General features: G+C 33.3%; 1 protein-coding gene across 1 annotated transcript in view; it reads right to left on the reverse strand.

Moving 5' to 3' along the window:
* Nucleotides 1–15,502, reverse strand: part of ERBIN (erbb2 interacting protein) — a 105,457-nt gene that overhangs the window by 84,984 nt on the left and 4,971 nt on the right. Inside the window, exons 2-4 of the mRNA XM_044663502.1 lie at nt 14,322–14,519; nt 9,355–9,472; nt 190–268 (exon numbers count right to left, since the gene is read on the reverse strand). Of these exons, the coding sequence (XP_044519437.1) occupies nt 190–268; nt 9,355–9,472; nt 14,322–14,510 (386 nt within the window). The 5' untranslated portion in view covers nt 14,511–14,519. The remainder of the gene's footprint in view (nt 1–189; nt 269–9,354; nt 9,473–14,321; nt 14,520–15,502) is intronic.

The raw sequence follows: 15,502 nt of genomic DNA on the forward strand, positions 1-15,502 counted from the left end.
AAGTTCAGCAGCTTGGAGGTAAATTTGCAACAGAAATAAAAAGCATTTAAAGGAAAAGTAATAAATTGGTAACATTTTAAAATTTAATAAAATAAAATTTCACAATCAAAGGAAGTTATAACATATTTGCCCTTTAAATTTGAATTTTTTAATTCAAAATAATATGAATTTCAAAATGAGAAAACTTACTTTGAAATAGGATTTACGCTGGCCTCAACAATTGTCAGAACCTTACAGTTCTTTATATTTTCTGGAAACTCCTGAATTCCTAGAAGATGAAGCAAAAACAAAAAACAAAAAAAAACACCCCTAAATTTACATGGATAAATATAACCCTTCCCCCAATTAATCTATTTCTAGGAACATGATTTGAAAGTGTTATTAGGAACAAAAAAGAGCTATTTGTTCAAATATTATCTTAACAACATTAAATGTATTTTTTTTTTCAAAAGCAAGCAACCTAATGTTCAGTAAGGAGGGGGATGAGTTAAACTGTGATAATGTAATGAAATCAGGCATTAAAAAAATACAAGAGGGGGAGAAAATTTTATAAAATAATACAAAAACAAAAAGAGAAATTGAGTGCATGGACTAGAAAACTGGCCTCAGAAGCAGGAATAATAAGGGACACATCTCATTGTTTACATATACTGATTGTGTGACAATGGGCAAGTCTTAATTTCCCAGTGTTCTAGGTCAGAGCTGTCAAACTTATAAACCCTGTCAAAATTCCTGAATACAGTAGAACCAGATTAAAATGAAACTGAAAAATGCTTAATAAAATAAATAAAAAACACTATACAACAGAGATAACATTAATTTGTGGTTTTCTAAGTCAACATGTGGCCTGCAGAAATTTGTTTCCATTTGACACCATTGGTTTAGGATCTTTTCAAGCCTAAATTAGAGAGATCTGCTTTGGTACAGAAAATTCTCTAAGAGGAAATTTTCTATACCAAGGAAATCAGAGTTCTTATTCTTATCACTTATTTCCAAAAATGAAAAAAGAAAACCATATTGGAATATAAAGTGACAAAATAGAAAAAAAAAATAAAAAAGGATGAAAAAGAACCCCAGAAAGGACACTTAGAAGTCATTCTTCATCCTCATCATCATCCTCATCATCATGGCTAATATTTATATGGAACTTGAAGTACTTTATATCTATTATCTCATTTAATTCTCACAGTAACTTTATGAAGTAGCACTTAAGTAGAATTATCATCCCTATTCAATAGATAAGTAAATGGAAACTAACTCAAGTTAGGGGACTAGTTCAGGGTGACCCAGTTTTTCAGTTTCTGAGGCAGGATTTCAAATCTTCATGACTTCTGGTCAAGAGCTCTATTAAACCAGGCATTTAAGTAAATCATTAGAATATAAAGATTACTAGAGAAGTTTTGCTGCTTATATTGATATTCAAAGAAATTTTTCTAGCAAGTCAATATAATGTTAAAGACATATTAGTTAGAAATTCTTGGCCATTTAGACAATTCAATGATCATGATTCATTTCTTTTTTGATTATCTATGAAGAATACTAAGAAGGTGACCTGGGCTCACAAAAAAGAAATAGAAATACAAGTACAAAAGCAAAAAGTTTAGCCTATTAAGAAACTTAAATCCAAATTAAGGAGGACATAATGCCCAAAGGAATATGTTGGACAGAGAAGGGTATTTTGCCTTTAAAAGTTTATAGGAAAGGTGAGAGGATTCACAGGGAAGTACAAACAGAATGGTTTTAGCAATGTGGTTGGAAAGGTAAAATCTTCTGGTAAAGGGAAGGAAGGAGGAGAGTAGAGATGAAGAAGAGTAGGAGGCAGGAGATGAGAAGAGGAAGAAGAGGGAAGAGGAAAGAGAAAGGGAAAAGGGTGGAGAAGGGAAGGAAGAAGGGGCTGCACTCTGAACATAGGAACTCCCTACATGGAGGTCGTATAGCATATTTGGAATTATGGTTGGTCATTTTAGTTGATCAGAATTTCAACTTGTCAAAGAAATATTTTATAGAATTGAAATAAATTTACTTCTATAGATGTAAAACATCAAGACAAATAATGAAAATGTTAGGTATAAAAGAGAATGAGCACTTCAAGATATAAAACTATATTATAAAAGGGGCAGCTGGGTAGCTCAGTGGATTGAGATTCAGGCCTAGAGACAGGAGGTCCTGGGTTCAAATCTGGCCTCTGACACTTCCCAGCTGTGTGACCCTGTGCAAGTCACTTGACCCCCCCATTGCCCACCCTTACCACTCTTCCACCTAGGAGCCAATACATAGAAATTAAGGGTTTAAAAAAATTTTTTTTAATTGTAAACTATTAAAAAACATTATGAATGAGTGCTCCAAATCACTAATAAGAGAAATGAAAATAAAAAAACCAACTGTGGGGTTTACTTCATACCTCAAAAAATGAAAAAGATGTCAAAAAATAGTCCAAACTGGCAGGATAGTGGGAAGACAGGCATAATTTGTGCATTGCTGATAGAGCTGAAAAATCAGCATAATCCATTTGGAGAGCAATTTTGAATTATGCAACATCGGAAGAAAGTCCCAATTTACTCTAAAATATTTATAACAACACTTTTTTGTAGTAGTAAAGAAATAAAAACAAAATGTCTGGTGATTGGAGAATCATTAAATGAATTGTGGTATGTGAAAGTAATGGAATATTGCTATTTGCAACTGATGAATACAAAGGTTTAGAAAGATGTATGTGCTACGATACAAACTAAAATAAGTCAAGGCAAGAAACCTTATAAAGACTATAATCAACATGGAAAATGAAAAGAAAGAATAACCAAAAAAACACAAGCAAAAAAAGTAAATGTTGCAAAATTTCGAAGAATAAATGAGAAAGATATGAGAAGCTACCCTCACCGTATGGTTTAGTAGAAGTAGGAAGTGCATGGTTGTGACATAGTGCATATTTTCAGACTCTTTCAATATATTGATTAGTTTTACTATTCTCTCTTTTCCTTTAAAAACCAGTATTTGTCATATAGTGTGATGCTCTAGAAGAGGAATAAGACAGAGGGGGAAATTCTGGTGATATAAAGAAGAATATATCAACAAAAATTAATTTTTTAAAATACTTTGTAATTCTTTGAGGATTATTTCTTTATATCCTTTGACTACTTATTTCGAGTTTAACAGATTATGGCCATGTATTTTATTATTCTCTAAATTATTTATATCTGGCTTTTCTTGTGGATTTTAAAGATGTTTTTTTCTCAGCTAATTTTTTTCATGATCAGATTTCTGAAAAAAAAAATATTTGGGTTGTTTTTATTTCAAGGAATAAAACAATACCCTTAATTTTTGTAACTTCCATCCCCTTTATAGTCAAGAATTGCCCTATAGCCATAAATGAGAAAGCTACCTCCATCATTTTTGTTCCAATTAAAAAAAAAAATCAAATGACCTTTTACATTTAGGCCTATCTCTAAGGCTCTTATGCTCTAAGGCATATGGTGTGTAAATGTGCCCCCAAACTGCTTTTAAGTTATCTTAAACGTATTAATTTTCTTTAAAATTAAGTTATTGATGCCTTTTTTGTCTTTATATCACATTCATTTCAGCTGATTCTCACTTACAGATTGAACTCTCCATTGTGGAAAAAAAAGTTAAGCAAAAATATCTGATAGATCAGCTTAATTTGACAAGATATAGGATATACTGTATTCATTCTCTGTATTTATAACCATAGGACAATGTAAACAATAAATACTGATCAACTGCTATTCTCTTCTACAAAATATTCTCCTCCAGGACCTTGGCCATTTTTCATATTCACTGAGTTTTAAATTTATATTTTTGTAGTCATTTTGCATATTAGTTTCTTGCTTATTTTCATTTAACTCTGCCTCAGCTCATAAAAATCTTCCCATTTTTTGAATTCTTCATATTTATTATTTTATATTTTTATATTATTAGTTTCTATCTTTTGCTAACATAAAGAGTACTGATATGAATCTTTTTTCATATATTGAACGTCTGTTGCTATCTTTGCCTTTTGTGGGCAATATGACTGATAATAATGCGCATTAAGTTTTTAAAACATGCCTTCCTGAAACCGAAAATAGTAAGTTTAAAAAGAACATAATATGCTTAAAATCTCATCTATAAGATTTTATTATATGAGATATAAGATCTCTATTAACTTTAGTTAGCATAAATTACACTAAAGGGATAGCCTGATATAGACAAGAATGCATCAGAAATATTAGAATCAGGCAGCAATATGGATATTTGGGACTAATGAAAGTGTCTCTCTTGAGCTAAGATAAAACAATTGCTAATACAAGGAAAAAGAAAAACTCAAAAGGTTAAAAATATTTTCTTCTAAAATCTTTATTTAGGGGGCAGCTGGGTGGCTCATTGGATTGAGAGCCAGGCCTAGAGATGGGAGGTCCTAGGTTCAAATCTGGCCTCAGACACTTCCCAGCTGTGTGACCCTAGGCAAGTCACTTAACCGCCATTGACCAGCCCTTACCACACTTCTGCCTCGGAGCCAATACCCAGTAATGACTCCAAGACAGAAGATAAGGGTTTAAAAAAAATAAAACAAAACAAAATCTTTATTTAGAGGGCTTTTCCTCAAAATAATAAACAGTATTTATTTAAAACCATTAGCAAGTATCATCTGCTTAGATGCCTTCCCAATAAGATCAAGAGCGAAGCAAGAATGCTCATCACCATTACTATTTAATATTGTACTAGAAATGCTATCAGGGGCAATTAGAGAAGAAAAAGAAATTGAAAGGATCAAAGTAGGCGATGAGGAAACTAAACTATCACTCTTTGCAGATGATATGATGGTATACCTAGAGAATGCAAGAAAAAACAACTAAAAAGCTAGAAGAAATAATCAATAACTTTAGTAAAGTTGCAGGTTACAAAATAAACTCACATAAATCTTCAGCATTCCTATATGTTTCCAACAAAACCCAGCTGCAAGAAACTATTTAAAATCACTCGACCTATTTATTCTACTTATAAAATCTACGTAGGACATATTGTTGTAAACTTATCACATAATCATGTGAAATACTGTAGTGAAGAGTTGTTTTTTTTTTTGAACCTTATAACAAATGGTAAAATTATAAAATTTTTCTTTCCTGGCAGACCAGTGTTTTATGAAGGTCACCCAATTAAAACTTGTAAAATCAGTACTTAATATTTAATCTATATAAAAATGAATAGGAAGTACACAATGTAAATATGTTTCTATAGCATACTTTCTAAAACTTTCTTTCAAAAGCATACTTTTAAAAACTTTTTTCTTTTTCTTATTTTTGGGTTTGTTTGGTTTTTTTGGTCCGAGTTTTCTTTTGTAACATGGGTAATACATAAATGTTTTCTATGACTACACACATATAATCTATCTCCAATTACCTGTCTTTTAGAAAAGGGAATGGGGCAGAAAGGGAGGGAAAGAATTTAGAATTAAATATTTTATAAAAAACAAATGTAAAGGCAGGTGGAGCAGTAGATTTAGAGTCAGGCCTAGAGATAGGAGGTCCTGGGATTAAATCTAGTCTCAAACAAATACTTTGTAATAGTGTGACCCTGGGCAAATCACTTAATACCCATTGTGATCATTTCTCTTTTGCTTTGGAACTACCACACTGTATTGCTTCTAAAATGGAAGGTAAAGGTTTTTTTTTTTAATATAAAAATTATTTTTAAATATAAAAGAAAAAAATATTAAAATTTTTACTTTAAAAAGAAAAATTAAATAAATATATTACCTGATAATAAGATAAGCTTTCCTTCTTTTAAAATATTTATTTGTTTTTGGTGTTTGTTTTGTATTTTCCCATGGTTACATGATTCATGTTCTTTCCCTCTCCCCCAAACCCCCCTTCCTCCGGTAGCCAATGTAATTCCACTGGATTTTACATGAAGATAAGCTTTCTTAAATATCATATTATCAAGTTTCTGGAATTTCCCCAAAAAACCATTAGGTTAAATATAAGTATACTTGTTATCCTTTCAAGAAATTTTTACTTGTTAAGACTCTTAAGTCACACTTAGGGGGAAAAATTTCACCCCAAACAGTCTAATAACAAAATTGTAAGTAAAAATTTCTTAGTCCATATAAATAAGTATCTCAAAATATTTCTAAGTATGACAATTTGACTACTGGACTTCTGATTTCTATTTACTCTGATTATCTCACATACATTTTAAAATTGCAAAATTTTGCAGTACAATGACCCAGGACAATTTTGAGGTATTTATGGTAAAGAACGCTACCCACATTCAGAGGAAGGACTGCAGGAGAGGAAACATATAAGAAAAACAACTGCTAGAACGCATGGGTTGGGGTGGACATGATTGGGGATGTGGACTAGAAACAACCACACCAATGCAACTAACAACAATATGGAAATGGGCCCTGAACAAGGACACATGTTACAACCAGAGGAAATGTGCGTCAGCCATGGGTGAGGGGAGAGCGGGGGGAGGAGGGGGGGTGAAGGGGAAAGTAGGGGTATGAAGCATGTAATCAGGTTAAAAATGAATATTAATAAATGTATAAAAATAAAAATAAAATAAAATAAAGTTGAGAAATATTTAACAAAAAAAAAGATATGTGTGCTTATACATAGTAATATATGCTACTTATTTTTTACTGGAACAATGAATTTTGTTAATTCTTCCTCTATGCTTCCTGAGTTACAAGATTCCTACACTCACATGTGCAGGAGTCCACATAAATAGGTGCAAATAGCCATTATTAAATATTCAGTATGAGTTATTACACCTTAGAAATGGAAAAAAGTTACAAGTCAAGACACAATGGAGAAAGCTTGGGGGAGAGTTGGGAAAACTCTGGATCCAGTTGTTTTCAAACTGTGTGCCATTGGGCAAGTCGTTTAATCTCTGCCTGCCTCAGTTTCCCCAACTTTAAATAAGGAGTATTAAAAGCTCCTATCTCAAATGGTTGTTGTGAGGATATATGTAGGATAACATATGTAAAGAGTTTCCAACAATACCTGGCACATAGTGGGCCCTTAATAAATGCTTGCTCCCTTCCTCACCCCTCTTTCCCTCATTTAATTGATTGTTTAGATTTTTTAAAGTGGACAGTATTAATAATACAGGTTAAAATTAAAAGTATAAAGTGAATTTTTTGAGTCATTAAAATATTTTTCTTGTACACTACTGCCTCAATACTGTACTGTACTTAATAAACACTTCAAATGATTTATGCCTCGTTGAACTAAAAGTGATCTCTTTCTGTACTATTTGAACTGTGTTTTTGTAAGCCCATCTCTCTTGCAATCAGTCCAAAACAAACTATCACTGGCCTCTGACGAATATTTTCATATTCACATGCAGATAGTCCAAAGAGGACTGTCACAATATTACAATGCTAATTTACTAACAATAATTCAGCATATTACTATGGAGGATCACTTTCTAGTATCTGATTTTTAAGCCACCTAACAGTACTAATAAAACTACTTTAAATTTATGTAAAAATTGAAGCAAATAAGGCTTTGACAGGATTGTTCTATGTAAGAGTTTAAGGTATATATGAACTCTGTTAACTATTAATTTGGTCTGAGGTTTAATAAAAGTATTGGCAACACATTCATCTATTCTTCATATGAGTTGATATGATCCAAAGTTAGCCTTCTAGATCCATTTTCTTCCTCTAATAAATGGCACCAGTGGGCACTTTATAATAAATTAAGCACTTTTCATATAATCTAACTTGATCCTCAAAAATAACAAGTTCTTATGAATTTCTGCAACCTGAAGTGAGCAAAACCAGAACACTAGGTGATCAACTGTGAAAGACTTAGGTACTCTGATTGAGACAATGATCAGAGACAGTTCTAAAGGACTTATGATGAAAAAACTGCCATTCACCTGCAGAGAGAGAACAGATGGACTCTTGAATATGAACTGAAGCATATTTTTAAAAAACGTTCTCTTACTTTTATGGGGAGGAGGGAGATAGGGCAGCATAAAAATATGGAATTATTTTGCATAATGGGTATCATATTATTTTTATTAATGGGGGAAGGACAGGGCTAAAGAGAAATAATTTGCAATTCAAAATTTCAAAATAAATGTTAAAATATATGAATTAATAAAATTTTAAAAACCAGTAACAGCCCTCAAGGAACTTAAATTCTATATGAGGATGAGTGTGTGTCTCATGTTAATATAGAAAGAAAAAGTATATAAAGTAATTTCAAGTGGGGAAAAAAGACTGGAGTAGAAGAGATCTAGAAAGGTGTCATGTAAAGGTCCACCTGAGCAACCTTCTGTAGAAGATAGGTATTTCTGTGCAGTAAAAATAAAAAGGGTCAAACGCAAGAAGGCAGCAGATTGAACACCATGTATGAGCATCATGGGCAAGAGTTAGCATCCCAATTTGATTAGAGGAAAGACTATAACAGGGAAAATGTGAGTGCCAAATTCTTAAGAATTTTAATTATCAAACTGAAGCTTTTCTATTATATCTGAATGGTATAAGGGAGCCATTAAAGATGTTTCATTCAAAAGAAAGCATAAGTCAGTTGGATATTATTCAGATATATAAAATTCAGATATATTCAGTTATGTGGAAGAGTGATTGGAGAGAGAACAAAATGGAGGCCAAAAAATTGACTATGGAGTTGCTATGATAGTCCAGGAAAGAGGCAATGAAGAAATAAACTGGGAGAAAGGATTGGTTACTAGAGACAAGAAAGGGAAGGGATTTAAACATAGAAATTACCAGAGAGATGTAACAAATTAAATGTGAGGATGAGTGAGAGAAAAGAAGAGTCCAGGATGACTATAAGGTAGGGTACCATGATGACCTGAAAGTGACAACTTTAAATAAGTGTGGAGGAAAGCTGAGTTTTCAAAAGAATTTATTAAGATCCATTTTTGGACAAAATACCATATTTAAAGGGCTAGGAGGAGAAAGGTATAAATCCTAAAAGTCCAATACTCTTTACATATAAGGAAAGTGAAGGCTAGATATTAAAGTGATTAAGGGATAGTTAGGAAGTGTCAGAGCAAGAATTTGAAGCCAAGTCTTCCAGACTGCCTAAGAATTTGATGAAAAATAGAATTCCCCTTATTGGTTCTTTCACTTTCAAGTCAGTGACATGATTTTAAAATGTTTTCTTTTAAAAGGTTATAGGAATATACAGTTTTAAATACTTCTTAGCAATTAGAATGCAAATTTGGTGGTAGGTTAAATACCAAAGCTATTTTATTTTATTATTTATTTATGCTGTCTTTTAACCAATAATGTAAAAATTTAAGTAAAAATTTCATATGATCTGGAATATTAAAAAAAATGTTTTAATGTACTCAGCTATAAAAAATTAAGTGACTTACCATTTTTGCTGACATCTAGTTCCCTGAGATTTATGAGATTTGCAATGGATGCTGGCAATGTTGTTAAATCATTGTCTGGCAAACTCAATTTGTGTAGAGACTGACAGTTAAAAAGTTGCTGATGAAACAAACAAATAAGTATTATTATGATTTTCTTCAAAAAATTTTTAATATTCACATATAATTTTTTAAAACACAAACAAAAACTTTTTTCTACTCTCCCACACAAGTGAATATTAAAATAACATTAACATAAACAAAACCATGGACGAATCAAATGCCTTGATCTGGGTTTTTTATTTACTATCACTTCTAGCCTTCTGGCTAGACTCTAAAATCCTTTTGAAGCTTTCTAAAGCATATGTGGAATACCACTTCACTTCTAGTAAAAAATCTTAAGGAAACCTCATGGGAAATATTATTTTGATGTTTATTTTGGGGGGAGGACAGAGATTCCAGTTACAACTAATAGAAGGAAACCAAGGACTTTTCCTCTCCAACTCAGTGGGTGTTAGAAAAGAGAGACCAGCACAATTATTGTCACTAAAGGGAACCAAGGTTTTTTCTCTTCCCCAAGGCTATGCTCCCACCAGGTGTAAGTGCCTATTTCCAACTGGACATTGACTCACTGACTCCACAAATAGAGACAATTTCAGAACCCCTCTAACTTTTGAGCCACCATCTTCTTGGTACGGGCACATTATTCCCCAAGATCCTTAAGGCCTTACCACTTGCATTGATATTTCCTCTGCCTACCTGGCTTTTCCATCTATCACAAACTGAACATTAATTTTAACTTTCTTCTATCTGCTGTCTCTGCCAATTAGAATGTGAGTTCTCTGACAGTTGCAACTGTCTCAGTTTTGTATTTGTATTCCTAACAACTAACCTAGCATATGGCATAGAGTAGATGCTAAATAAAGGCATTTTTAAAGCTTCATTCTCATTTTGGAAGGTGAAAGGTGCAAGCTATGGGCAGGATCAACAATTTCTTTTAGTCAAAAGTAAGAATGGTTTTTACATTCATAAATACAATAAGACTTCCTTTTAAAATGCATAGAAATGACTTAGCTTTTAGGTCAAACAAAAGCAGGGACTGGTCAGGCTCCCAAAGTTGTATGTCAGTATCTGTCCTGTACTCTATTCCCACTAGTTACAAGGTTTCTGACTCCTTTTCACTATTTCTAAGTTGAAAAATCAGGAAAAATTTCCTATGCACAAGATAAATGGATGCACATAGAAATAAAATAATGATTATGATAAGTGGTAGGAGTTTATGCATCATTTTTACTATGTGCTTATCACATAGTAGGTGCTATATAAATGTTAGCTTGCTTTTATTATAATAATTGTTATTATAGAGATCATTTTGGCAGCTTTGCAAAAGATGGATAAGAAAGATCATGGAATCATGGAATAATGGAGAAAGTCAGGAGATTATTACAGCCTACAAAAGAAATAAAGAGAGCCAGAAATTAAATGATAGAGTAATGAATAAAAGATGTTATAGAATTAGAAATCCCTTTTTCCCCCAATGTGGTTTATATTTCTATATATTTCTATTATTATAAGTTAATGACATTTATTTTGACTTCTATGTAACATTACAAATGAAAGTAATTTAGGAGTACAGGCATTTTATTGCACTTTGGTTTACTGTATTTTGCAGGTATTAAATTTTTTTTAATTGAAGATTTGTGGCAACCCTGCATGGACCCAAGTCTATCAGAACCATTTTCCCAACATGTGTTCACTTCATATCTCTTTGATGTTACTATTGTAATTGTTTTGTGGTGCCACGCCCATATAAGAGGATGAGCTTAATTGATAAATATTGTATATTCTGACTGCTCCACCAACCAGCAATTCCTCACTCCTTGATTCTATCTTCTAATCTCATTCTCTAAGAAAAACAACAATACTGAAATTAGGCCAATTAATAACTCTAAATGTTCAAGTAAAAGGAAGAGTCAATCTATGCAGAAAAATTCCTATCAGTCAAGCAGCCATTAACATTGAGGAAAGACTCTCCACCATTAATAATAAATTATGACTTGCCAAAGGCTCAGGCTATGGTTAGCATTTTATTGAAATAAATTTTTATTTATCAAGGTATGTACATTGGTTTCTTAGACACAATACTATTGCACACATAACAGACTGCAGTAGATTATAAACACAACTTTTATATGCACTGGAAAACCAAAAAATTGATGTGACTTGCTTTATAAACAGTATTTGCTTTATATTGGGTAGTCTGGAACCAAATCTACAATATCTCCAACATATGCCTGCATATCACAAAAATTTGAAAGGCAATATGAGAAAAAGAAACTATATTTCTAATGCTATTTCATCTTCTATTCTCTACTCTACTCCCCCCCCCCCCCAACATTTTATATGTAACTTTAACATTTACATTCTACTAGGGAACAAACCACATGAACAGATAAATAAATCCAAGGCAAATTTTTAAAGAGAAAGAAAAATCTAAGTTTATGGGTATGGTTTAGGTTATAGATGGGAAAAGAACATGAAATTAGAAGGAAACAAAGGATTCTAATAGGCAAAGCTGAGGAGAAGATACACTTCAGGCATAAAAGACAACATATACAAAGGCAAACAGGTGAAGATTATGATGTTGTGAGAACAAATTGACAGGCTCTAGCACCCCATTTGGAATGGGACCATTAGGGTTAACTTTCCTTCTTTCCTATTCTTTCTTTCTACTGCCTTATTCTACATTCCATCCTCCTTACAGGTAATTTAGAAAATGTCTTTACTTTACTGTCCTATAGATATCAGGGCAATCTTGTGCTGGTATCATATTGGCACTTTGTCTAAAATGATATATAAAGGGGGCAATTAGGTGGGCTCACTGGATTGAGAGCTAGGCCTAGAGATGGGAGACCCTGGGTTCAAATCTGGCCTCAGACACTTCCTAGCTGTAGGACCATGGGCAAGTGACAATTTCTGTTGACTAGCCCATACCACTGTTCTGCCTTGAAACCAATATACAGTAGTGATTCTAAGAAAGAAGGTAAGGAGGTTTAAAAAAAATGGTATGCAAGATGAAGCCCTGAGGGACTCTGTGCCTTCAACTGGACTACAGATTACCTGCTTTTGTCTGCCAGTGTGCTACCAGCTATGTTACAACCTGACACTGCCCACATTAGAATCTTTTTCTCTCTTTCCTTTGTTAGTAATAATAGTGTGTTAAAGCGATTTCTGTGAGATGTCACTTTTCATATGAACTTCCCTGTACTACAAAGATATAAAGTAAAATCTGGGAAGAGCAAATTTCAATGGGCCTAGAATAGACAGTCAAGAAAGTATTATGAAAGAAGTATTTGTGACTGGAGACACAATATGAAGGGCTCTCTAAATGCTAAGATGAATACTTTGTATTTTATCCTGGAAGTGGAAAGTGGAAACATGATAGTAATACCTAAGACCTGGAAAGATAATTTTGGCAAATGTGTAGAAGATGAATTGGAAAGGAAAGAGAGAGATTGAAGCTAGAGAAGACAATTAAGAGGTAATACAAAGACCAAAGGTGATGAGATTCTAAACAGAAGACATGGACTTCTTAATAAAAAGGTGGATATAGAATTGACAAGACTCACCAAATAATTAAATATGAGTTGCAAGAGTCAAAAAACACAGGTGACTAGAAGGATGGAGGAGTCTACAACAGAAATAAGGATATATAAAAGAGGAATAGGTCTCAGGGAGAAGATCTTTTGGGGGAATATTGTTTTGGACACAATTTTTGAGTATATGAAGTGCCTACTGGTCATTGAAATAAAGTCATCCAGCAGGCACTTAGGAATGGTGCATTTGAATTTTAGGAGATGAGGGTTAAATTTTTGGTCATGAGCAGAGGGAAAATAAAAAATATGGAGAATATGAAATCACTAAAAGAGAGGATGAAGAGAAAAAAAGAATCAAGGACAGTGTCATGTCTGGGATTCCAGTGGGGCAGAAAATGGGTTATGATGACAGCAACTCCAAAAACTGAAGGGGGCTGCTAGGTAGCCCAGAGGATAGAGTGCCTGGTTTCAAATTGGGTCTCAGGCAGTTCTTAGTTGTATGATCTTGGGCAAGTCTCTTAACCTCGACTGCCTAGACCAGTGGCTCCCAAACTTTTGGCCTACCGCCCCCTTTCCAGAAAAAATATTACTTAGCACCCCCTGTCACATACTATCACTGCCCCTTTACAGTTATTCACCGCCCCCAAATGCACTTGTGGCCATCACCACCCCTCGATCGCTACAGCACCCACCAGGGGGCGGTGGTGCCCACTTTGAGAATCACTGGCCTAGACCTTTCCACCCTCTTCTATGTTGGAGGTGGGGGTGGGGGTGGGGTGAGAGAGAGAGAGACAGAGAGACAGAGACTGAGACAGGGAGGAAGGGGAAGAAAGGGAGAGGAAGAGGGCATTGGGGAAGGGGGGAAGACCCCACAGAAATTGGAGAAGAAGCAAAGGGATGGTAGCACCTGTTATTCAACAATTTCAAAAGTTACTTAGAGGTAAAAAAGACTGGATAATTAAAAAGTCACAAAATTTGGCCATTAAATAATAAGAAATGAAGAAGAAAGAAAACTGGCTATGAGACAGCAAGAATGAGGAAATTTTTCAGTGATAATGTATAAGTATATAGCATCTTAACATCATGCTATTCAACTGGATCCAGAAATAATATATTCCCAATACCATAACAACAATGGTGTAAAAATACAGATTTCTAATACATTTCTAAGGTAATCTAAATGTTTGCAAAACAATTTTAAAAGACTTTTAAAAGTAAGTCTATTAGTGTACTCTAAGAACAACAACAAAGAAAAAAGTAAACCATAGATCCAAAAGGTAATTAATTATAGCATTGTGGGCATTTTAGTACTGCTATTCTCAAAAAAGGCATAAGGTGATGAAAACTAAATCATGAAGCAAAATAAAAACATACCTTAGGAAGCTCTTCAATCTGATTAGCATCTAAATAGAGTTCTTCCAAGGTTTTTTCAAAAGTAAAAATTTCCTTGGGCACCTGTTCCAAACTGCAATGAGAGTAATCAAGGGTGGTGACTGTTTCTTCTTCTCCTCGAAGACAACGACATGGCACCAACCGCACAAACAAATTTCGCTTTGTAGTCATTTTCAGGCACTGAAAATTTCAAAATAAAAATGAAATTTAAAACCAGAATTGAATACTACTTTTAAAAATCTTTAAATATATTAATGCCTCATTAGGGCTAGGTATTGATTAGTTTCAAAGGCTACACAAGTGGGTGGCAAGAACAAATAAAGCTGAAAAAAAAACTGCAAAGCAGAGCCCCAACCACATATTATGTATCCCTTCTCAGAGAACAAGCAATACTAAATTAAGAAAAGATGATCAACAAAAGACTGGGTCCCAAATGAGGTTTTTCCTTTCATCTGGCTATAGAAGAGGTTTGCCAAATCAAGTCAAATGAGGTTTATTTCAAGGTAAGGTTCTTAATATTTTCGTGTGTTGTAGATCCTTTTTCCAGTCTGGTAAAGCCTGCAGATCCCCTTACCCAATATCTTTAAATAAGACAAATAAAATAAATAGCACTATGAAGGAACCAATTAAGTCAACAGTTACTTAAATTTTAAAAAATTAAAATGTATATTTTCACAGACACCCTAAAATCTATTTGTAGATCCCTTGAAGGTCTGCAAAACCTAAGGTAAGAAACTCATGTGCAACTCAAGAAGGCCAATGTCTGGAACAGTTACAAAGTCAGTGTAGTAAATGATTACACTGATGAAAACATAGGAATTTGGAAATATTGAGGTAAATTGGAATACAAAATATTACTTGGAACTAAAAATTAGACCATTATGAATACATTATTATACTGAAACCAACAAGCCCAACAATGTGGAATGCAAATTATTTTCTGATCAAATTTATATTTATTAAACCTTAAAGACAATTCAAGCACTTTTCCCATTTTAACAGCAAATATCAGCATCATATAATATTCTATTTGTTAATATAGAAATGTAATTTAACCAAAAGAAACATTCTTAAACATTCTCATAATTGATTATCATGGTGACTTGAAGGATGAGGTTTTAACTGGGCATTATTACAGGTATAATTAAGATTTATTGCATGAA

The sequence above is a fragment of the Gracilinanus agilis genome, chromosome 1 (assembly GCF_016433145.1).
Source record: "Gracilinanus agilis isolate LMUSP501 chromosome 1, AgileGrace, whole genome shotgun sequence".
Classification (NCBI taxonomy): domain Eukaryota; kingdom Metazoa; phylum Chordata; class Mammalia; order Didelphimorphia; family Didelphidae; genus Gracilinanus; species Gracilinanus agilis.